General features: G+C 39.1%; 2 protein-coding genes across 2 annotated transcripts; one reads left to right on the top strand and one right to left on the bottom strand.

Moving 5' to 3' along the window:
* The first annotated feature begins 3,113 nt into the window (after positions 1–3,113).
* LOC138709562 (UDP-glucosyltransferase 2-like) lies at positions 3,114–10,651 on the top strand. The gene is made up of 4 exons (XM_069840423.1): positions 3,114–3,781; positions 5,552–5,774; positions 9,285–9,504; positions 10,355–10,651. Exons 1-4 carry the CDS (start codon positions 3,248–3,250, stop codon positions 10,635–10,637), a joined length of 1,260 nt encoding a protein of 419 aa, XP_069696524.1. The 5' UTR covers positions 3,114–3,247; the 3' UTR covers positions 10,638–10,651.
* Positions 10,652–11,248: 597 nt separating this feature from the next.
* Positions 11,249–24,485, bottom strand: LOC138707522 (facilitated trehalose transporter Tret1-like). Its single transcript, XM_069837050.1, has 4 exons — positions 24,257–24,485; positions 19,414–19,954; positions 18,749–19,043; positions 11,249–15,336 (listed from the first exon to the last, which is right to left on the bottom strand). Exons 1-4 carry the CDS (start codon positions 24,360–24,362, stop codon positions 14,791–14,793), a joined length of 1,488 nt encoding a protein of 495 aa, XP_069693151.1. The 5' UTR covers positions 24,363–24,485; the 3' UTR covers positions 11,249–14,790.
* Positions 24,486–25,383: the final 898 nt, after the last annotated feature.

The raw sequence follows: 25,383 nt of genomic DNA on the forward strand, positions 1-25,383 counted from the left end.
ATCGTTAAATGTTAAATGTTATGTTTCGTCTTTTAGATTCCTCCATACTGTACTGTAGCAGTAGGTAAGCAACGTGAAACAGTTACTGAGAATAGGCCTACACACTGCACTCCACTAGATAACTGAGTGGTCGTTTCCCTCTCCTCTACCTATAGCAAGTCTGTGTCATTCTGACGTATCTTCCTCTCCGTTTCGGCGAGCGGTAAATACGGCTCTCCCGCTCCGAAGGAGCGCGCGCGCTCGTTGAGCGCTGTTTGTGCAGGCCTGTACTAGTAAATAAGCGACATTCACTTACAAGGTTGAAATAATGCTCAACGGTTTACTACGAAATATGTCGGATTTTAGAGAAACAAAACGTGTTACTCTTTAAAACTTTACTGATAGACTTCAACGTGGTTGTCTACAAAATATGGAAGTCGACCATTCAATCTTACGGGGTCAGTGCTGACCAGTCGACACGATCTCCATCTGACAATCTAACGACGCTTTTTTTTTTTTTTTTTTGCGTTCCGCTTTGTCGTCTCTTTCTGATAATATGGGTTGGATGCATTTTTAGTGCTGTCGCCTAGATAAAATTTCATAAATGTAAACAGTTGAGTTACAGAAATTACTGCCCACATATTACATAGACTAACTTTCTCCTCTAGCTCTAAAGTTCGTTTAGTTTAATCTTTTTCTTCATAAATACTGGGTGTTCATTTCAAAGTGTGTCATGACGTCACTGTTGTTGAGTCAGCGATTTGAAGCGAGTTTCAGCTTATGTGTCAGAGAAGTTGCCTAATATTCAAGGCGTTCAATCTGAACTTGAGAACGTGTACGGTATAACTTGAACGTCGTAGCAACAGATGGCGGTCTGTGTGCTACTATTTGTTATCATCGGTTGCGTACCACAACATTCCACAATACAAATCAAATGCTCCGTGTCCATGTTGACTGTCGAAGTTAATGTCAACAAATACGTAAGTAATCGTCTTAACTCTCTCCCCATATCCCGGCAGTAAGAAAAAACCTCACCTCAATACGTGTTTCGAAACAGTTCACATTCCTGCCACTACCGGCGTTACCGTACGTATCGGTACGTACTCTTCAGAATGAACGCCGTACTTGCCAGGAAATTTCTCTGTCATATAGGTAATACGCCTCTGCGGAAGTGTAGGAAGATTGAATTCTCTAGGCTCATCGACTAGCCACATGACGGCATACAGCGAGTCATGACACACTTTGAACTGAACACCCAGTAACTGATGACAATTTCTTCTTGCGTTTAATTGTAAATATCCGTATCAGTCTTCTTTTTCCCAAGTTCTCGTCCTCATTCTAACAATCTCAATTTGTATTTTCAAGGCTCTGCCTGACTTTCCATCTAGCATTAAAATCATTTTATTCTTCTTTTTTCTACGATGACTCTTCCTATTCATGGTTATATGGCCTTTATGAAATTTGCATGCTTATCAAAAAAAGTTTTCTGTCCAAGAATATTCCAAAATCTTTAATAGTAGTAGTAGTAGTAGTAGTAATAGTAGTAGCAGTAGCAGTAGTAGTAGTAGCAGTAGCAGTAGCAGTAGTAGCAGTAGCAGTAGTAGTAGTAGTAATAGTAGTAGCAGTAGCAGTAGTAGTAGTAGCAGTAGCAGTAGCAGTAGCAGTAGTAGCAGTAGCAGTAGTAGTAGTAGTAGTGACCTTTATGAAAGTTGCATGCTTGTCAAAAAAAAGTTTACTGTCCAAGAATATTCCAAAATCTTTAATAGTAGTAGAGGAGTAGTAGTAGTAGTAGTATCACTAGTAGTAGTAGCAGTAGTAGTAGTACCAGCAGCAGTAGCAGCAGTAGTAGTAGTAGCAGTAGCAGTCTTAGTAGTAGCAGTAGCAGCAGCTGGAGCAGTAGCAGCAGCAGCAGCAGTAGTAGTAGCAGTAGCAGTAGCAGTAGCAGTAGTAGTAGTAGTAGTGACCTTCATGAAATTTGCATGCTTGTCAAAAAAGTTTACTGTCCAAGAATATTCCAAAATCTTTAATAGTGGTAGAGTAGTAGTAGTAGTAGTAGTAGCAGTAGTAGTAGTAGTAGCACTAGTAGTAGTAGCAGTAGTAGTAGTAACAGTAGTAGCAGTAGCAGTAGCAGTAGTAGTAGTAGCAGTAGCAGCAGCAGTAGCAGTAGCAGCAGCAGCAGTAGCAGTAGCAGTAGCAGTAGCAGTAGCAGCAGCAGGAGCAGTAGCAGCAGCAGCAGTAGCAGTAGCAGTAGTAGTAGTAGTAGTGACCTTTATGAAATTTGCATGCTTGTCAAAAAAGTTTACTGTCCAAGAATATTCCAAAATCTTTAATAGTGGTAGAGTAGTAGTAGTAGTAGTAGTAGTAGTAGCAGTAGTAGTAGTAGCACTAGTAGTAGTAGCAGTAGTAGTAACAGTAGTAGCAGTAGCAGTAGCAGTAGTAGTAGTAGCAGTAGCAGTAGCAGTAGCAGCAGCAGTAGCAGTAGCAGCAGCAGCAGTAGCAGTAGCAGTAGCAGTAGCAGTAGCAGTAGCAGCAACAGGAGCAGTAGCAGTAGTAGTAGTAGTAGTGACCTTTATGAAAGTTGCATGCTTGTCAAAAAAAGTTTACTGTCCAAGAATATTCCAAAATCTTTAATAGTAGTAGAGGAGTAGTAGTAGTAGTAGTATCACTAGTAGTAGTACCAGCAGCAGTAGCAGCAGTAGTAGTAGTAGCAGTAGCAGTAGCAGCAGTAGCAGCAGTAGTAGTAGTAGCAGTAGCAGTAGCAGTAGTAGCAGTAGCAGCAGCAGCAGCAGTAGTAGTAGCAGTAGCAGTAGTAGTAGTAGTAGTGACCTTTATGAAATTTGCATGCTTGTCAAAAAAGTTTACTGTCCAAGAATATTCGAAAATCTTTAATAGTGGTAGAGTAGTAGTAGTAGCAGTAGCAGTAGCAGTAGTAGTAGTAGCAGTAGCAGTAGCAGTAGCAGCAGCAGTAGCAGTAGCAGCAGCAGCAGTAGCAGCAGCAGTAGCAGCAGCAGCAGTAGCAGTAGCAGTAGCAGCAGCAGGAGCAGTAGAAGTAGCAGTAGCAGCAGCAGCAGTAGCAGTAGCAGTAGTAGTAGTAGTAGTAATTATTATTATTGTTCATTTCTAGGTGACTGTAATAAGCGCTGGCGTGGACAGGGATCCTCCAGCTAATCTCACCAGCATTCACTTGGAAGGAGTCTACGAGGCAAACAGGGCAAATTTCAATTACGAAGCATCCATCGAAGACTCCACAATTATAAATATCTTAAACATGTTCGGAAGAGTTAATCTTGCTTGCGAGAAAGGGCTTCAGTCTCGTGGTGGCCAACAATTGCTCAACTATCCCTCAACTGAGCCATTTGATCTTATTATCACAGAAGCGGGGTGGGGGGAATGCTTCTATGGATTTATAGGAAAATTCGGATCGCCGCCTGTGGTCGCAATCTCTGCATTTGGCATACCTCCGTGGACAAGCGGTTTCATGGGAACTTCTGAAAATCCTTCGTACATACCGAATTTTTTTACGCCTTACTCAAGTCGCATGGATTTTGGACAGAGAATTTTAAATTTCGTTATGCACAATCTTGTGGTTTTCTTATATGAGTACCGACATATACCGCGCCAGGAAGCGATAGCTAGGAAGTACTTCAAAGAAGATATTCCGTCCTTCTGGAGAATAGAGAGGAACTTCAGTATATTCCTTGCGAATATCCTCATCGGTTTGGATGATCCCCGGCCACTGTCACCAAACGTAATTCCAATTGGAGGGATGCACGTGAAAGCCCAACCAGATCCTTTACCACAGGTACGAGTCATGCTATTTACTAATTACTGTACAATACTGGGTGTTCATTTCAAAGTGTATCATGACGTCACTGTTGATGAGTCAGCGATTTGAAGCGAGTTTCAGCTTTTATGTCAGAGAAGTTGCCTATTAATCAAGGCGTTCAATCTGAACTTGAGAACGTGTACGGTATAACTTGAACGTCGTAGCAACAGATGGCGGTCTGTACGGTCTGTGTGCTACCGTAACCTCTTTCGAACCTGTGTTTTGCGAGGCCAAGTCGTACGCAGGGTATTTGTTATCATCGTTTGCATACGGCAACATTCCACAACACAAATAAAATGCTCCGTATCCATGTTGACCATCGAAATGAATGTCAACAAATATGTAAGTAATCGTCTTAACCCTCTCCCCATATCTCGACAGTAAGAAAAAAACTCACCTCAGTACATGTTTCGAAACAGTTCACATTTCTGCCACTACCGGCGTTACCGTACGTATCGGTAAGTACTCTTCAGAATGAACGCCGTAATTTCTAGGAAACTTCTCTGGCAAATAGGTAATACACCTCTGCGGAAGTGTAGGAAGATTGAATTCTCTAGGCTCATCGATTAGCCACATGACGGCATACAGCGAGCCATGACACACTTTGAACTGAACACTCAGTAGTGCGATCAGTTATGCTTTCCCCCGCGGCGCGGAGTTGTTCCTATGAGCGAGCCCCCACTCGTTTGCCACGCATTGGAGAGAGTAGCAAGCCTGCTTGCTTACTTGTTGACCTTGCTGACTGTCGCTGTCGTAGCGCAGCTGTTGCCGGGTGTGTGTTGTGTTGTTCGTTTCTTAATTCGACGGTATACACAAAGCGTATTATGCCTCGTGAGTTTACAACGGCACAGCGTGTTTTTATTTACGATTCATATGTGTTAACTCAGCTCGTGAAGTTCGAAGACGGTTTCAAGAAAGATTCCCGGGTTTAGACTCTCCAGAAACGTAAAACAGCCTATAATCTTTATCATAAATTTCAGGAAACAAAAAAAGCAATGTAGGGTTCTCACCGAAGAAAGATTACATCATATTCGGAACAATTTTTCCTTGAAATTATTCAAACCTGCTTTACAGGGAGCTACTACCTGAAAGCCAAATTTGTATAATACATTCGTTACTGGAGGTACGTTAACAGAAAGCCACAATTTAAGTCACACAGTATTGTGTGCACTCATAGTTGAGTTCTGGTGTCTTGTCAGCTCATTTGAGTTGTGCGGATACAAAGGAAAAATTGTGACAGTGTCGTATATAGTTCCTGGGATAGCGTTCGCGCGCTAAGCGAAGGGTCCCGGGATCGATACCCGGCAACAATTTTTTCTTGAAATTATTCAAACCTGCTTTACAGGGAGCTACTACCTGAAAGCCAGATTTGCATTTAGAAAATTCTCCTAGAAAATCTCTTCATCGTCTTTCACAACAAGCGGGACTTTCATGTGGGTCTGCTCAAAAGGATACTAAATTATTGCACTTCCAGCCGCATAAAATAACTGTGGCACATACTCTTCAACCAGGTGACCTCGTACGTAGGCGCACGAGACCCGGCTAACTGGCTAACCGGCTAACGAAAGGCGCGCTCGCCCATAGGTAAAGTACTCCTGCGGAAAGCACTGTGTAAGTGTATAAATTTATTAGGAATAACTGTGAAGCACCCAGATCTGAGCAAACATTTTGTGAGGGCCTCCACTAGACTGAAATAGACTGTTGATTGATTAACAGAATATTGTAATAAATTGATTACAATTTCAGGACTTGGTTAAGTTCTTGGACGAAGCGAAAGACGGATTCATATTCTTCAGCCTTGGTTCGAATCTGAGAAGCGATGCAATAGCCAAAGATAAATTACAAGTTCTACTGGATGCTTTCTCTGAGCTTCCTCAGCGAGTTTTATGGAAGTTTGAATCGCACAGCCTTTTAGAACAGCCCTCTAACGTCATGATTGGGAAGTGGTTGCCCCAGAGTGACATATTAGGTACCGTAAATCAAATACTAAGTAGATATTTTCTTAGTTAACTTACACTGGAAGCGTCGGAAATAATGTAAGAAGAAAATTAAAATAACCTCACATATAAGTTCACTAATCATTGACATAAGTCAGCGTTTCTCAAACTTTTCTGAAGTGGGGACCACTTTCTTAAGTCAGAACAGTTCCGCGGGCCACCTTACTCTTGTTCCCTTCTAAAGGAAATTTATCATTTATGTAGCATATTTTAATACCAGTATACTTACATTTTAATGTAGAAATACTTACTTACTTACTGGCTTTTAAGGAACCCGGAGGTTCATTGCCGCCCTCACAGAAGCCCGCCATTGATCCCTATCCTGAGCAAGATTAATCCAGTCTCTACCATCATACCCCACCTCCCTCAAATCCATTTTAATATTATCTTACCATCTACGTCTCGGCCTCCCCAAAGGTATTTTTCCCGCCGGCCTCCCAATTAACACTCTATATGCATTTCTGGATTCACCCTTACGTGCTACATGCCCTGCCCACCTCAAACGTCTGGATTTAATGTTCCTAATTATGTCAGGTGAAGAATACAATGCGTGCAGTTCTGCGTTGTGTAACTTTCTCCATTCTCCTGTAACTTCATCCCTCTTAGCCCCAAATATTTTCCTAAGAACCTTATTCTCAAACACCCTTAATCTCTGTTCCTCTCTCAAAGTGAGAGTCCAAGTTTCACAACCATACAGAACAACCGGTAATATAACTGTTTTATAAATTCTAACGTTCAGAGTTTTTGACAGCAGACTAGATGATAAAAGCTTCTCAACCGAATAATAACAGGCATTTCCCATATTTATTCTGCGTTTAATTTCCTCCCGAGTGTCATTACGAATCCTTCAAATAAGCCTCGGAATGGGACTGATTCTCTGGCACGACCACAGCAAAGGAATGTAGAAATAATTAATAAAAGTAATTTAATTCAATTAATTGTATATTGGTAATAACTAACTAAGTTAATGTTAATAGAAGAAATTTCTTGTATCGTCATCTGCAAAAACAGAAATAAATAAAAAAAGTTAATGCAGAAACATGCCCTATTTTCAACAAGTAAAGATGCAATTTTGCATGTTCTATTATTGGTGTACGACGTACAGTACGTGACCATTTGAATGTGCAGACTGGGTGTCAGCAGAAGTATTAAGAAAGTCATAAATACATGAAAAGATTCGGTATTTTGGTCCTCTGTTATGAATTCAGGTGGTCTCTAGCTGGGTAACAGGCACAGCGCCAGATTTTGCACGGAAAAGATGGCGAGAGACACCACGTTCATAGTGCTTTAAATCCCTCTTTTGTTGCTGAGAGTAGAGTGGGAAGGCAATAGACGGGAAGGGTAAATAAATTTGATAAAATGTCAGTACTGGGAGAAAAAGTGAAAAGCTATTGCCATGTGTCATTTCCAAACTCTGAGATTTTCTGCTATAGTGTGATATGCAATTCGATTGAATTTTATTTTTTCTTCTGACTTTTTTGAAGGACCATAAGGGCAGACTTCGAGGACCACAGGTGGTCCGCGGACCATAGTTTGAGAAACGCTGGCATAAGTAATTCCATGCTACTTTTTAAAGATTTGTTAGTTGTTTGTATTAATTGAAGACGTGGGCTAGTATAGAATGAACCAAGTTTGTATGCGATTCAAATGGAATGCAACAGGGCGGAATGGAGTGGAATGAGTAGGGTAAGATGGCCCGAGACAGCTGTTTAAAATAATAGAGAACGTTGTCTGGATTTATATTTTTAGTTATAATTTCTCATTCGGATTTGGTCGAATGACTGCAATCGCTGTTGACGAATTCTGTGTTAATTATATAAAAATCTTACTTTGTTGACGGGTCGAACAAGTGCCTGGCTTGCACCACACTGTGCAATGTTAATTTAACAAACTCTATTTAATGTTGCAGTCAAGTTAAATGGAACATTTCATCCATTCCATTCCTTTCCATTCTTCTTCTCAGCTGATCAGTGGGTGAACCGCTGTATTCTAGAAAGTGCGTATAGAATAAACGCTTGTTCATCCGATATAATGAAGACTCTACAAAAATCCTGGCTAGATATAGACCTACAGTACCGTATTGAACTGTCTGGCCTCCAAAGGAGATACATTGTAGTCGTTAGAATAATATTTAAATAATACGAGGCGCATCCAGAAAGTAAGTTTCCCGATTTTTTCCCCTTGGAAGTAAACGTAATTAGCCGTGTCAATTGCGCATGAGTAACAGATCTATGACGTATCAATCATATGCCAGCCGGACAGGTCCCGCCTGGTGCCAGTAGCGTGGCAGCAGTGGTCCGAAATGGAAGCTCTTACTCCTCCCGCCGCCTGCGAGGTTCGGTTGGTGATAAAGTTCTTTAATGCACAAAGCATTGCGCCAATTGAAATTCATCGGCAGCTCTATGGGCCGAACATCATGAGTAAGCAGATGGTGCGTCGCTGGTGTAGGCAGTTTTCCGAAGGTCGTCAAAGTGTCCATGATGAAGAGCGCAGTGGGCGACCGTCCCTCATCAATGATGATCGTGTTGAGCTGCACGATTACGGAGCTGAGCAGCCATTTTCCGCAGATATCGCGATCCTTGTTGCATGAGATTGTCACTAAGCATCTGCTGTTCAAAAAAGTGTGTGCCAGGTGGGTGCCGAAAAACCTGACACCCGAACACAAAATGCAACGTTTAGGAGCAGCACTGACATTTCTGCAACGGTATCACGATGACGGCGACGAGTTCCTCGACAGGATCGTCACGGGCGATGAGACTTGGATTTCGCACTTCACCCCGGAAACCAAGCAGCAGTCAATGCATTGGCGGCATAGTGGATCTCCGGTCAGGACGAAATTCAAACAAACGCTGTCGGTACGGAAAGTGATGTGCACGGTGTTCTGGGACAGGAAGGGCATTCTGCTCATTGACTTCCTTCCAAGAAGTGAAACAGTGAACGCTGACCGTTACTGTGAAACACTGCGAAAATTGCGACATGCCATTCAAAACAAGAGGCGTGGAATGCTTACTGCAGGTGTTGTGCTCCTCCACGACAATGCTCGTCCACATACGGCTCGGCGCACAGCACCTGTTTTGACGGACTTTGGCTGGGAGTTGTTTGATCATCCACCCTACAGTCCTGATCTTGCTCCCAGCGATTTTCACGTTTTCTTGCACCTCAAGAAATACGTGTCCTCCGGTGAGCGTTTTGGCAACGACGAAGAGCTGAAGACGTCTGTCACACGCTGGTTCCATTCACAGGCGGCAGAGTTCTACGACAGAGGGATACAAAATTTGATCCCACGATACGACAAGTGTCTCAATTCTGATGGTGGCTATGTTGAAAAATAGCTGAAACATTGCTGTACCTGTTGCCAATAATTGTTTTCCTAAAAGTGTGTGTTCTTTTTTTTAAAAAAATAAGGAAACTTACTTTCTGGATGCGCCTCGTAATAATAAATGCTCAAAAGTATGGTCCTTGTTGAGTGTTGTTTGTTTCAGCCCACCCCAACATTCGGCTGTTCATTTCCCACTGTGGCAGACTAAGTGTAATTGAAGCAATACTTAGAGGAGTTCCGATTGTCGGAGTACCGTTCTTCATGGACCAAATGTTGAATCTTCAGAAATGCATTGCAAGAGGCGTCGCAGTTAAACTGGATTTCCTCACTCTGACGAAAGAGAGTGTTCTTACTGCTGTGAAGGAAGTTCTCAACAATCACAGGTAACGGACACAACATAAATCACTGGAGATTCACTATGTTTCTCTGCTTACTCACTATATTTGTAAAACAACAAAATAGTGAGCATAATATACTACCGTCTATTAGTGAAGTCCTTAAGCCTATTTTAAATAGGTCTACATTTTAAGTTATTGGTAAAGCCTTTAGTAAGTCTGCAGGTAGAGTATTCCAGTCCCTGACAGTACGATTGAGAAAAGAAAACTTTCCAGTGTACTGGTTTCTATATATTGACATTATGCTGGGCAGCGTAGTCGGTATAGCGCTGGCCTTCTGTGCTCGAGGTTGCGAGTTCGATCCCGGCCCAGATCGATGGCATTTAAATGTGTTTAAATGCGACAGGCTCGTGACAGTAGATTTACTGGCATGTAAAAGAACTCCTGCTGGACAAAATTCCAGCGCACCGGTGAAGCAACTTCTTCTTCAAGATGTTGGAACTGAAATGAATGTATAGTCATTTTATTTTATGTCTTTCCAAACAGATCAAACTGTATGTTTTCCCTTGCAAAGAAGAGAAAAAACACCCTATATAAGTGAAGGGTGTTCGGTTTTTGTGGCTTCCACCGAATTCACATTACAAACGATACATCCATATTTCAAGCTACGCTTGAAACTCTCAATAACTACACATATGAAGTACTATGAAAAAGACCGTACACTACCCTCTTCAAGACATTTCTTCTGAAAGTTTTCTATAAAGTTGATATCTCCTCAATTCAATAGTCATACGGCCTGTCTATGCTACAATAAATATGTTATTATTATTATTATTATTATTATTATTATTATTACTGTTGTTGTTGTTATAACTCACAACTAGTTTGTTTGTTTTAGTTATCGGATAAATATGAATAATCTTTCGGCTTTGGCGAAAGATCAGCCAGAGACGGGATTAGAGCGGGCTGTGTTCTGGGTTGAGTACGTCATCAGACACAAAGGAGCGTCCCATCTGAGACCTGCAGCTGTAAGCTTGTGCTGGTACCAGTATCTGCTGCTGGACGTCTTGCTTGTCTTCGCCACTGGAGCTCTTTTGGTGGTGTTTTTACTTTATTTCGTGCTGAGGATAATTTTTAGGCAATTATATATACACTTTAATCGGAAACCAAAAACAAACTAATAAAGTACGCTAATTTGTGTCACCATAAGTTGTGCTTATTATTATTATTATTATTATTATTATTATTATTATTATTATTATTATTATTATTATTATTATTATTGCTACTATGCACTGTGTACAGTAGTGGCAAAAAAAAAACGGACCGACCCTTGTAGCTGATTTCAGAGCCTTGTTCATTCCAGAGCACGATAGACTGGTAACTAAGGCTTCCGCGGTTCGAATCCTGCCTGGGAAGAAAACGTTTTTTGTTCCTTATTCAAATTTATAAATTACTTTTCGATAGCGGTAAAATTCATGGTCTGGGAATAATAAGTTAATTAAGTAGTAAAATATCGCTGCAATAAAATAATCGAAATATAATTATATGTTTCCTTCCTTCTCACATATTTTCCCGATTTTTAGCACCTTAAAATCCGAGCCATACACATGATCTTCTCAGCTGTGTTATTTAATATTTTAAGAGGAAAAAATCTATACTATTGCCCCTTAAGGGGGTAAATTTTACCCGCTTACCCCGCAGTTGTTGCGCCACTGTTCAATATGACGCAATAAATTGTAGGTCTACTTAAGGTTTAATAATTTCGAAGGAAATAATTTTATTTAACACATTTTGATATTTAATTTTTATTCTTAAAGAGCGATATCTTTTGTACAGTTTGTATAAAAATATTAAAATATTTACAAATATACTACATACATATATATTTGAGGAGCGTTTTTGCAAAAGTCGATAGATGCAGAAATCAAGATTTTACAGAAATTACACTAAGTGACAGGATCTATCGAGTTTTGAAAAAACCTGGAAGGTTTGGTAGTCTCTACATACGGTATGAATCAAGTTTTGGTAAATCTGATTTCATTGATCGATTCCGGAGGTAGAAAACATACGATATCCATATGTAACTCACTTTCTAAAATTTCTGCATCTATCGATTTTTGCAAAAACGCTCCTCATTTTACAGAGAGAAATATTGTTTGCCTAGGAGGGTTCTCACAGAAAATACAATTCTCAAAAGTAAATTATTATTTTAATACTCCCTCCTCATCGCCTGTATACATAGGCTACACTATGTGTTGGTGAGATTTTCAGAGTAGAACGAAATCTCAACACTACATCTACTGCAATATACGTAGTTTTATTATTGTATTCACAATTAATTAAATATAAATTATTTAAAGCTTTCGTCAAGTGACAATGTGAGCGTTCTTTAACTTCTGTAACAAATAAAATTAGCATATTTACGCTTGGTTGAATCATTGTCATCTTTTAATGTTACTTGAAATGCACGACATGTAATTAAAAAGTCTTGTAATAACAATATTTTATAAACTACTTCGTTGCACTCTGTTTTAAACCATAAGCCACAATTAATAATTGTATTAGCTATCATCCGTCCTCATCATGGCAACGTCTCGCATACAATTAAGTTAAAATAACATTCTCTTCATTGTCCTAACATAATGCATTGGTTAGACACCAGAAGACTAGAAATGCAATAATTGTTTTCGTGAAAATTACAACACAGAATAAAGCTATATTTTATAAACAGCTACATAATTAAATCAACTTGGCTAAAGTGGAAGTGGAATTGAAATAACCTTGCAGATTGGAATGGACGATAGGGTACACGTAAATGAATATAAAATCTGTATTACGTTTTGTGATTAAATGCACCGTTAATTAGAAAATGAAGTTTGAATTTTCAGCAGTCCGGCAACATCGCCGCTAACACACTCTACTCGTGATACAGATGTAAGAGGTCAACGAACTCGGTGTGTCTCGGTATAGTCCCGTCGCTCTAATTTCCGGCAGCCAATCGCGTTGCAGGTTGGCTACATTTAAACGTGATTCGCTGAGGAAGATGTTATTCATTTCTTAAGGCTCGATAAACACTTAATATAATCGCCCGCCATTTTGGCTCTTTCGTTGGCGTTCGCAGAAAGCACACGAAGACGTTATTTGCCACTCAATTATTTGCTGAATTACAGTGCGTTTGATTTATTATCATAGAAGCTACGACATGATAATGTTTAACGGTGTGGCAAATAGATTCCTCGTATGGTAGCTCGGCAACGAAAGTACAAAAATGGCGAACGATACTACCTACCTAGACTTTATAGAGCCTTCACTTCCTAAGACGTAAGCAAAGAGGAGGAGTCACGCCGGGAATAACAGCGTCGCGACTATAGGTAAGCTGCCCTCTGCCAAGACGTTGCCACTTGCTCGCATGAGCAATGGCTTGAATTCAGAGGTTTTTAAAATTAAATTTACTCGAATACCGTGCACGCTATTGAAATACGCCAGAGGAGTAAATTATTTTTTATTAGATTTCTTATCGAAAAAAGTTCCGATCCTACTCTCAATAGTTACCGAATAAAAGATTGTTAAACATTTGAGAAAACAATTTATCTGAAAAAAAAAAAAAAAAAAAAAAAAAAGAACTTTCCTCCAATATGATATAGTTTTTTGTTACGTACAACATGAACTATTCGTTCTGCAAATCTGCAAGGCTATTTCATTTCCACTCTGTATAATTATCTATATATCGTATTATGCCTATTTCTATCCAATTACATAAATAACAACATTTTTGTCGAAGATAAGAATATGTAATACAGTGTGTTATACTTTATACAATTGAATAATAGTAACATAATATTATACAATTATAGTTAAATAGAGGAACATATACGCAAGTTACATTCATATCGTTTGTTAAATTTGGCGGCGACTCATGAAGTGTCTTGAACTTCTTGCATTCTCGTAGCTTCTTGACCCGTGAAACTCTCTTACGAATTTAATGTTCTTAGGCATAAATTGTACACTGCTTACTGAGTTGTTAATAGGGGTGAATTTATCGTAATACAGTATATAAATAGTGAAATGTAAAAAGAGAAATTTGAGCATCCTGAAAAAATCTGCCACATTACAACTTTTATCCATCACAATTTTCACTTGGACTTGTCACAGTTGGACCCCAGGTTTTCGGCTTGGTAAACTAACTGATAAATTACATTATTAATATAGCATTACATTAATTTAACTGATATGAGAACGACGTTAAATTACAGAAATGCGTGAAGTTACAGTTGGCAAACATGAATAATAATAAGATTTATTAAACACGATGTATACATTGTTACAAACATTAATGAGTTAAAATTGATATTTTTATTTTCAATATAGTAATATGTTTACTGCCGCTATTTCAAAAAGTATTCGCTTAGTTGTAGCGTTCAGAGATTAGGTTCAAATTATAAGGGAAGAAAATACTCAAACTCTGTTTCATAATAGTACTTTATGCAACGAGCCTATAATGATAGTAATTAAGAAGCGAGTACGGATGTTTATCAAACGAGCGCAAGCAAGTTTCATAATTTTTTTACGAGCTTCTTAATTACCATTATAGGCGAGTTTCATACGACTTTTTATGCTCGACCATATTTCTAACTTGAAATTATTCAGATGTATACATTTTATTTGTATCTGACAAGATCGGAAGTGACCTTGTTCTAGGTCGTGAATTGTGAGATGTGCGCAGAAGCGCAAGTATTGATTTTTTCCGAGGAACAATAATGTCATTGACCTTGATGTAATCCCGTTAAACTTGGTATAACCTTGATTATTGAATTCGACATTGAAAAACGAGATGACAAATTGAATTTATTTGAATATTATTTACAATTAACGCTAATTATTATAGTAACAGAACATAACCTTCTGCGACAGTATTGGATTTCCAGCCTCCGTGACTTTTCGCTAATTCTCTTTTGATTGCATATCCGAGAATAATCGATACTTGCGGTTTTATAACGTTACGAAGCTGACTTGTCATTGGCTGAACACCTGTAAGCTGAGTTGTCATTGGCTGAAAATACCTGTACTTTAATGAGTAGGTGTACTTTAATGACATGCATTAAATGACTGCTACCAGGTGTATAATTACTACATTTCGGCATGGTCGAGCATAAAATCTAATATAGCGAATTGAATATTTTGTATACAGACTTTTATTTTCAGATGTCGCTGTGGTCCGACAAAATAACGTCCTTTGTAGAACGAGAGATTCATTCATGGGTTCAAATCATCAATTGAGATCCTTCAAGTCCTTATGCGGACAGTATCGAGTCTTTGTAAGTATTTCAGTCTTCAAACAGGTTTCGTGTAAGAGAGAGTGATCTTTCTCGAATCAGAAACGACAGACTCTAATTCTCGAGTAGATTTCTCCCCACTGAGCTCCAATTGAATTTCTTTCAAGTCCTTACCCTTAGTTTCCGGTACAAGAATAGCGGTGAAAATTGTTCCAGTGACACACATGGCAGAAAATATGCAAAATGTAACCGGTGATCCTAGCAAATCTAACATATTTTGGAAAACTTTCGTCACCGTAAATGCAAGAATCCAGTTGAAAGATGCAGTGATTGCAGACGCAACTCCTTTCACGTTGTTAGGGAAGAGTTCGCCAAACATAATCCATGGGATTGGACCAAAACCCACGGAGAATACAATGATGAAGATGGAGACGCTTCCCAAGGGCAGCCAACTGATGGAACGTACATCGTATTCTTGAACTTGTAGGTAGAAGTAAAGAGCGAGAATGGAGAGACATAGACCCATCACGCTGGAAGAGATCAGGAGAAGGATACGGCGTCCTGCTCTGTCAATTAGCAGAGAAGAGACGTAAGTGGCAAGAACCTGTAGGAGAGAAAGTAATTCGATTAAAATCCATTTTATAACCTTCACAAAGGTACAATCAATCCCACTATTTCCACTTAACTACACGTCTTCGACATCCGTAATATCAAAAAGGATTGTTTTGCCGTGTCGTCGGTTTGTGTACGGAAACTTTATTGAACGGATTTTATTCATATTCATTCCATAAGACTCATACCTACTTAAATTAAGCATATCATCTTATTACAATACACAAAATGCATATTCGCTCAAGACAGAATGCCTAAAATTTTCTTATTTTTTTCTCACATACTGAGAGGCAAGTGTTTATGGCATTAGTTATTTTAAAAATCGCATTAATTTGTTTTATGCCAACCTAGCATTATAAACAAGTTGTTACTACATCCAATATCGTGCGTAATCGGCTTATTACGGCACACGTGCCAATAATAGCAACGACGTATTCGCTATGAAGTAATACCGGAACGCTTGGGTGGGAATGCATGCAACTCGTCTGGTTATCTTGCTTACCGCTTCTACGCGCCATGTAACAAGAAATAAAATGCAGGACAGAAGGTAACGTATCATTTATTCCAATCTTTAACAATTTTCTATCACTTTTGTAATATCACATAAAAGTTCTGTGGTTCAGAGAAACTCTATTAACAAAATGAAGGAACATTTGTAACATAAAATTTGATACCTAAGGTATAACTAGAGTTTGTAATACCTGCATTTCTCTTTATTCAATGCCAATGCCAGGCGCAACTAATCGATACGATCAATATGAACATATCAACGCATGTCAGCTATGGATGCTGAATTATTTCATAATTTATTTCCCAAATTTATAATGTTAATATGCCATAAATTGTTGTATCAAACTCGTGGATTGCATTATTATGACACTCGTGAAAATTGTCGCACGAACGATAGTGAGTGCGACAAACATTCACTCGTGCCATAATCATCAAGATTATCAACTTGTTGCATAAATAACTCTTAATTGATGGTGTTTGCGTTGGAAAACATAGTACACATTCGCCTTAATTTCGCAATAATTTTGGGATAAAACTAACGACAGTGAGTAATGACTCAAATGGCAGTTAACAATAGTTATTTGTGCGAGATCGTGCGTATTTGCTTGGTTTCCGCACAAAACCAATCCGCGGAAAGTCTAAAATTCCACATTCAGTATTCCCAACCTAACACACATAACAATTTCCCTCTTCTTACCACTTAAGTGACATATTGATTTTACTGCTTTAGGCTTTTAACATATTATTTTTAGAGACGTTCAATATAGTAAATTATAAATTGGAAACTTACCAGTGCAATTTCACCTAAATTGCACTGTTAATTATTGTTTTTAAATATTTTAAAAAATTAAGTAAACTCTACAACTCCACTAAAGTTACTGCATTCGTGATGCAAGTAACATTAAGGAAGCCGTGAAAAAATCAAGATTCCAGACTCATCATAGACTGGGGGGGGGGGGGAAAGACAGACGTATATCACGGCCTGCTGGAGTATAGTAAACACAGAAAACATTTTAAAGCAACAATGTTGAAGATAGATATTTTTGTTTTGCAAATTTGCCGTCATTGAACAGAAACCAAGATGGAGATTTCATTGCAACTAATTAGAAATTCCTCTTTCAGGTATGTAATAAACGATCTTCGCACAAAATAATGTACGATACACGAGCGGTATGCTTTCTTTCAATTCTCGGAAATTAAAAAAGCTCAACTACGTTTCGCTTTTTCAAACTTTTTCTCGAACATGAAAACTTCAACATACCGCTCTTGTAACGCATATTACTATTACGTTACAAGACCGTTATGCAGAACTTGACATGCGAGCATGGAATTTAACTAAACGAGTGACAGCGTGTTTAGTTATCCATGTGAGCGTGTTGAGTTCTTATAATGGTAGTGTATTGTTCAACGTTTTGTGGCATTTTGAATCGTATATCTTAAGAGAAAATAAATTAATAATTATTGTGTTTTGCATGTTGTTGGAACAGAAATTATTGAGAATTTGTAGATAAAATAACAATTGAGAAGCGTCTTAATCAGCTACTATGATAAGGAAAACGTCATAATCGGTTATTATGGTAGGAAAATAAAACAAAAGTGTTTACTACAAATGGTTTCCTCTGAGATTAATTCGTAGAAATGGATTGCATTGAAATTCCTAACGAAATATTGATAGAAGCAGGAAAAGCAAGCCAAATAGCTATGCCAGGAAAATCGCGAGATCGATGTTATAAGGAGCTGTCATCAGGCGGTAGCGCGGTGGGTTAGAATGTAGGCAGTGTTTGGAGTTCAGGTTCGAATCCATTTTCAACTATTCTTTTTAATATAAATGATTGGAATGACCTACCTGCAGCGGTCTTTGAGGGCTGTCCTTCCTTAAGGAGGCTCAAGAATAACTTAAAAAGTTGTGTATAAAGTGTAAATTAAAATTAAGGTGATATTTAACATTTAATTTTTTAAGGTGACATGTACTTATCTAGCCTGACGAGTTACTTCCTTGGTTTGAATTGTAAATTATTTTAAAATATCGTGTAAGAGGGTCTTAGACTAGAAATGTTTAGTTTAAATGTAGTTCTGTTTATAAGTATGCATAAGGGTGTAATTATTTGACTTATTTGAACTGTTGTATCAGTGAAGCGAGGTGAGTCAGTGAAGTTATGGTTTTACAGTGCAGTGAACAGTTCCGATCAGTGATAATTTATAGTGTCAGTGAAATGTGTTATAGAGTGTCAGTGAAATGTGTGCTAAAGTGTCAGTGAAATGCGTCATAGTGCCACTACAGGGAGTGAGATGAGAGTAAAGTGAAAGACTATTGAAACTTATGTAGGGCCTATACATAATTATGTAGGTTGTATTGTAAAATTAGGTATTTTATTTATGTTTTATTATTATTGTGTTAAATTGTATTGTGTATTCTTACTGTATTGTGTATAAAATTGTTGCGTATTGCTTATCATTTTATTGTGTATTGTTTATATTGTGTATACCACTGCCACCGGGTGCTTGCCCACTTGCAGTGTAAATAAATACATACATACAAATTATTTAATAAATGGCGAAAAAAAAAGAAGGCGGTGAGTGAGATATTAAATGAAACGGTTATGTAGCCGTAAGTGGAAAATAAAATATGCTAGGCCATTAAGTCGTACTTTACTTACATAGATGCATCTCTGTTAAACAATCTTTACTTTTCAAAATACCAAAAACCAATTTTATGCGCTTTTGGAAATTATCACCTTCTGCTTTGCCTTGGACGTTAAACTTTCTACTCGTGGATAAAATCAGCTAATTTTAGTGTATTATACTATGAATTATTATTATTTAACTGCAACCGTATTCCCGGGATTCGTGACGAATTATGACTAAATTAAAGTAAAACTGAGTTTCTGCAATACCTGAACGATGCCAATAACGATGGAGGCCGTGGTGGGGGACATAGAACTCCCAGAGGCCTCGAAGATCTTTCCTGAATAGAAGATAACAGCGTTGACCCCGCTCATCTGTTGGAAAGTCATGAGTCCCAGCGACACTATCAGGGCTCTGACGGTGCCTCTGGAGGACAGGAGATCTCCGAGGCTTGCCTTGTTCCTCTCGGCTTCCTGTATTGTGTCCAGCATCTTGGTGAGTTCGTCTTCCACATCGTAGTCTTTGCCACGGAACCACTGCAAGGCTTTCTTAGCGTCGTCCTTTCTGTAAGTAGACATTGTTGATTATTGATAGACAAGCAGATGATATGAAGGAATAATGAGGACGACTGGAAAGCCAAGATACTTGCATGAAGAAATCCCTTTCCATCATCTACGAGCTATAATTAAATCTTGGTAACAAACCGATAGTCAACTGATAGACAACAAATTTCAACTGCTCGATAAGGACGCTGAAAAATTCAATTCAATGTTTTCATAAAAAATTGCCATTTTCAGCATTCCTGATAAGTTACCAAAACTGTTCTTGGCATCCTACCTGCCAGTCTATAATTCTGAACATGTGCGGCTATCAGGAATAATGTTTTGCGAATGACAGTTGTGAGCGCCCTGTAGCTCCTGTGGGAGGCACTCACCTGTTCTTGGACAGGAGGAAGACAGGTGACTCCGGCATGCAGAAGAACGTGACGAGGAAGAGGACGGGAAGAGCGCAGCACGTGAGACTCAGAGCTCTTGGGTCCCCCACCATGCCAGCCAGGTAGCCGAACAGAACTCCGATCGTTATCTGCAGCTGGAACAAGGTTCCCAGGGCTCCGCGGATGGAACTCTCTGCCAGCTCCGCGATGTAGGTGGGCGCCGCCACGCTCACCGCCCCGACTGCGAAGCCCCCCAGAAAGCGGCCGACGAACAGCTGCGCCACGGAGCCACTGAAGGCGATGAGCAGCCATGACGTCACCAGGGGCAAGGCCAGCACGCAGAGCGTGGTCCGGCGGCCGATGCGGTCCGCGACCAGTCCCGCCGGCAGAGCCCCCACGAAGGCGCCCAGGTTGAGCAGGGAGCCGATCCAGGAGCCCTCCTCGTCCGTGATGTGGGGGACACTGCAGGGCTCCTGCAGGAGAGGAAGAGCTGAAGACGTCCATGACATGAAGGAGCCGCCTACCATGGCCGCCAGGGTGGCTGTAGTAATTCAAATTATTATTATTATTATTATTATTATTATTATTATTATTACTTACTTACTTACTTACTTACTTACTTACTTACTGGCTTTTAAGGAATCCGGAGGTTCATTGCCGCCCTCACATAAGCCCGCCATCGGTCCCTATCCTGAGCAAGATTAATCCATTCTCTATCATCATATCCCACCTCCCTCAAATCCATTTTAATATTATCTTCCCATCTACGTCTCGGCCTCCCTAAAGGTCTTTTTCCCTCCGGCCTCCCAACTAACACTCTATATGCATTTCTGAATTCGCCCATACGTGCTACATGTCCCGCCCATCTCAAACATCTGGATTTTATGTTCCTAATTATGTCAGGTGAAGTATACAATGCGTGCAGCTCTGCGTTGTGTAACTTTCTCCATTCTCCTGTAACTTCATCCCTCTTAACCCCAAATATTTTCCTAAGAACCTTATTCTCAAACACCCTTAATCTCTGTTCCTCTCTCAAAGTGAGAGTCCAAGTTTCGCAACCATACAGAACAACCAGTAATATAACTGTTTTATAAATTCTAACTTTCAGATTTTTTGACAGAAGACTAGATGACAAAAGCTTCTCAACCGAACAATAACAGGCATTTCCCATCTTACTGTTAGGTTTCGTAACAAGCTGTTTCTTTTTACGGTGAGGGGTTGTTTGCCCTTCGCCCAACCACCAAGCTGGAGGACCACCTCTTATCGGCTGTCCACGACTGCTTATTCAATATTCGCAGCTACCCTCCATATCTGGAGGCCGTCTCCTCTATCCGCAACCTGAGGACGCGCCATGCCGTGGTGATAGGGACCCACAATACATTATTATTATTATTATTATTATTATTATTATTATTATTATTATTATTATTACTGAAGGATAGTGGGTTTAAATTCTTGGAAAGGAATGCTAAAAATGAAATGGTCATAGAAAAAGATGGTACAGGTATAATGATCTATATCGAACTGAGCGTATGCCAATAATGCGCAAATGTAACAAATAGAAAGCGTGATTCAAGACGGCGCTCATTCTGTCGGATCCCGGCCACTCAGTCACTCGTAATGGGTGCACCTCTGCACATTAATGTGTTGGACATTGTGCCACTGTCACATCTGTGACGCAGTGCATGAGGGTGGCCACTAGAGGGAACCTAAGAGGTGGTGGAGCTTAAACTGAGAGGATTCAATCCGGCATCGGAATGGATAGAGCGTCGGCACGTAGAGCTGAAGACCCGGGTTCAAATCCCGCTGCCGGAGAGAATTTTTCTTCGCTCCACCCATTCTTCATCATTTAAATATATGATTTTACAGCAATTCGTTAGCTATGCAATGAAAAACAAAATAATAGAACAAATAAACAAAGAGGCAAAAAAATTATAATTTTAAGAAACTTTAAAGCTCTTGGGACACCTCAAAAATTAAATATAGCCTAGAAACTCCATATTTTTCACATTCGTGAGTTAAGTGAAAATGCAGATTTTTGAATCTGTTCCATTTAGAAAACAGATAAAAAACAAATTCATGTATAGATTCACTCCATCCTATAAACAGGTTCCGTTCCGCTTCGATCAGCTGATAGTGCTAGTCTATGTCTGCCTGATTCATCATTCACGTGAGTGTATAACGTAGCGCGGCAGGACGTTTGTTTCGCTTACAGGAATTAATATTCTGGATTATATTTAGTGACACGAATTAGTGGAAAGTGTTAACGTATAGTTACTATCATAATATGTATATTACACTATTAATTTTCAGTTTTCTTCCAGTCATGTTACACAGTATAATAATGCTACCACGTGTGGATTAACATGATCTTGTTCTGGCGGCAATTTGCACAACAGGGATACATTCATTTCTCTCTTTATTTTCACAAGTGCAGCAAGTTTTACTCTTACATTATGTGTGTGCAATTACGTAGTTCAAGTTAGTGTTTGATTTAAGTCTTTAATGAAGTGATTTTTTTCTCCTGTGTTACATGTAGGGCTGTAGACTATACGAATTCATAACCTTTTGCCGGCAATTTCGTAACGGCTTGCACAACAGTGATGCATTATTTTCTCGCTTGGTTTTCATAAATACAGTAAGTTCTACTCTTACATTATGTGTGTGAAATTACATAGTTCAATTTAGTGTTTGTTTTAAGTGTTTAGTGAAGTGATTTTTTTTCTTCTGTGTAGCCTATCTACGAATTCATAACCTATTTTTGTCATCAACGTGGCGGATACAGAAAGGTAATGTAATTATTATTTTCTTTTATGTGTACAGGTTGTTCTGTATGGTTGTAAAACTTGGACTCTCACTTTGAGAGAAGAACAGAGATTAAAGGTGTTTCTGAATAAAGCTCTTAGGAAAATATTTGGGGTTAAGAGTGATGAAGTTACAGGAGAATGGAGAAAGTTATACAACACAGAACTGCACGCATTGTATTCTTCACCTGATATAATTAGGAACATTAAATCGAGACGTTTGAGATGGGCAGGGCATGTAGCACGTATGGACGAATCCAGAAAGCATATAGAGTAGAGTTGGGCAACACGATTCTTTTACAGAAGTCGATTCCAACGATTCAATCATACATTACGAATCGATTCTAACGATTCGTTCACGATTCTTCTCAGTCTGCGATTCCAACTATTCTTTTGAATCGTCAACGAGTTCACGATTCTTCCTACTCTGCGATTCCAACGATTCGTCAACGAACGACTTAGAGGACACTTTCCTTTGCAAACCACGCGTAGAACAAAAACGTTCTACATCTCCCTCATAGATGGCATAAGAGGCGAGACATTGGATTGTCTCTTTCTCATTGGCTGGAACCATTCAGCATGACCTCCATTAGTCTACAAAATTACCCAAGATAATGTTTCTAAATTATAATTTATCAGCTGAACCTTATTATGAAGTATTTTTGTTGCATTACCGGTACATCTCTATTTAACTATGCAAATTTCAGGTTCGTGTTTATTATTTTTCACACTTTACAAATGCAGTATTTTGATTTCACTCTCGTTCGGGAGCATTCGGCACGGTTCGGAAATGTCCGCTGACAGGTTACATCAAACAAGTAAATAGAATCGTGGGTTACGATACCATGTCAATTCGTTACTATTCTTTTGAACGACGATTCGTTACGATTCTTTTGAACGACGATTCGTTGATACCACGAATCGATTCTTACGATTCTTTATTATTAGTCGTTCGAATGAACGATTCGTTCACGAATCGACCCAACTCTAATATATAGTGTTAGTTGGGAGGCCGGAGGGAAAAAGACATTTGGGGAGGCCGAGACGTAGATGGGAGGATAATATTAAAATGGATTTGAGGGAAGTGGAATATGATGATAGAGACTGGATTAATCTTGCTCAGGGACCGATGGAGGGCTTATGTGAGGGCGGCAATGAACCTCCGGGTTCCTTAAAAGCCATTTGTAAGTAAGTTAGGTGTACAAACAATACTTGAATCTTTCCTTGAAATTATTCCATATCTATTTGAGAAATATGGAATTGATTATATTTTGCTAAGCAAATTTCAGAGTGATAATTTGGAGAGCTGTTTTGGATCCTACAGACAATTAACTGGTGGAAATTACTACATCACTTACCTACAGGTTCTAGAGAATGAAAGAAACTTGAGATTTAAAAATGCTGTCCTGTTTGCTACTCAAAATGTTGATGTAGACTTAAAAGAATTGATACCCGCTCAAAATTACGACAGTGATATTAACCTGAGCAATTTTTCGGATATTGTGGACCAAGACTTTGAAATGGATGTCATTCCAAATGATATTGTGCCAATATTTAGGGGGAATTGGCAGCTAGACAGGTAAGATGTGATGTATGCAGATCGTGACTCCAGTTAAATAAATAAGTAGACGTTGATTCCTCTTATGACTTTGTGAAGCACTTGGATAGAGGAAAATTAACATTGCCAACTGATAAAGTAGTGTTTACTGTTGGTTTGGCGTTGCATACAATGTCCTTATTAACAAAAGGCTGCATTCAAAATTTCTTAACATGTGGAAAACAGCTCAGAGGGTGGAATCGTTTCATTGGATAATGACGACCTCCCAGTATTACCACAGTCTAGTATATACAGTCACGAAGCTCAATACGTAGTAAATATGCATCCAGAGGTAGTTGCTAACCACTAGGATCGCTAACATCGCCTCATTACACACAATGCGAAATAGTACCGGCACAATCTATTGTTCCTAGCACCCTCACAACTCAAGCTTCGTGACTGTATATACTAGACTGTGGTATACATACACTTTTTTACTTACCTAAGATGGCCGCGAGATACTGTGGGAACTTCTTGGCCTGCACATTATTCGGAGTTAATGTTAGCGCCGTTCGACTGTTCTCTGATACGATGACGCGACCCGCCATTTTGCTAAGGTAATCAAAACTCTGCGTGAACGAACAACACTTATGAACAGACAAGTACACTTTCCGTCCCTTGTGGCAGATTCCCAACTTATGAGGGTGTCTTGGCCACGCACTGCCTTTAAGAGTACGTCGAAGCGTGTAAATCTGTAATTTCTTCTTCTTATTGTATCACTGATGGCGTCGCGCCATGTAAGAACAGCTTAAGTTCATTATTTCATGACAGATAAAACTTTTATCAAATTTGACCTTTCGTTTAGCTATCACTAGCACGATTCTTGTAATGAGAGGCAGACTCGATGCCAAAATGCTAAGAAGGAAATTTACTTCCTCGCTGCTGTCAACTTTGACATTTCTAAGAAATGTACAAAGTAGCACGCACTGATTGTAAATTAATAACATTACATGATTTGGTTTTTAAAAAGACATTCGTATCTAATTAAAAAAACCTTGAAGATGCTCATCAATGGATGTGACGAAAAGAAATAAAGCTGTTGAAAGAAGTGACAATAAAATTAATTAAGTCCTTCAGCTTTCATGGTATCGGTATGTAGGCCTATAGGCCATTCGGTATCTCGTGAAACCAACCTGCGCGTCAGGGGAAGAAGAAAGTGAACTGAGAAGCTTCCCTCCCTCGCTACGCTTCTACTTGTAGCAAACGAGCTTGCTTACCCCCACCATGAGGTTCTTAATGTGAGCTACGGCGCACACAAACATTTGGTTTCACGATATAACGAATGACTATATCATTTATCAATTTCTTATAATATTTAGCTTTGTATATAAATAAGTTCCTTTTCTTATAGATATTTTGCCTTATATGTAACATTCATGTCAAGAAGTCCTAACTCAATGGTTAGAATATCTGCACTGCAAAAGGAAGAATTTTTTTTGACACATTTAAATAAAAAATTATAATTACTTGCTTTTAATCTTTGTTAATGATAGGTTAAACATTGAGGTACAATTTGTTGGTCTTACTAAGAAAAAAATTCGAGAATGCAAAATGTCATGAAATTAGCCT

This window comes from Periplaneta americana, chromosome 1, assembly GCF_040183065.1.
Source record: "Periplaneta americana isolate PAMFEO1 chromosome 1, P.americana_PAMFEO1_priV1, whole genome shotgun sequence".
In the NCBI taxonomy this organism is placed as follows: domain Eukaryota; kingdom Metazoa; phylum Arthropoda; class Insecta; order Blattodea; family Blattidae; genus Periplaneta; species Periplaneta americana.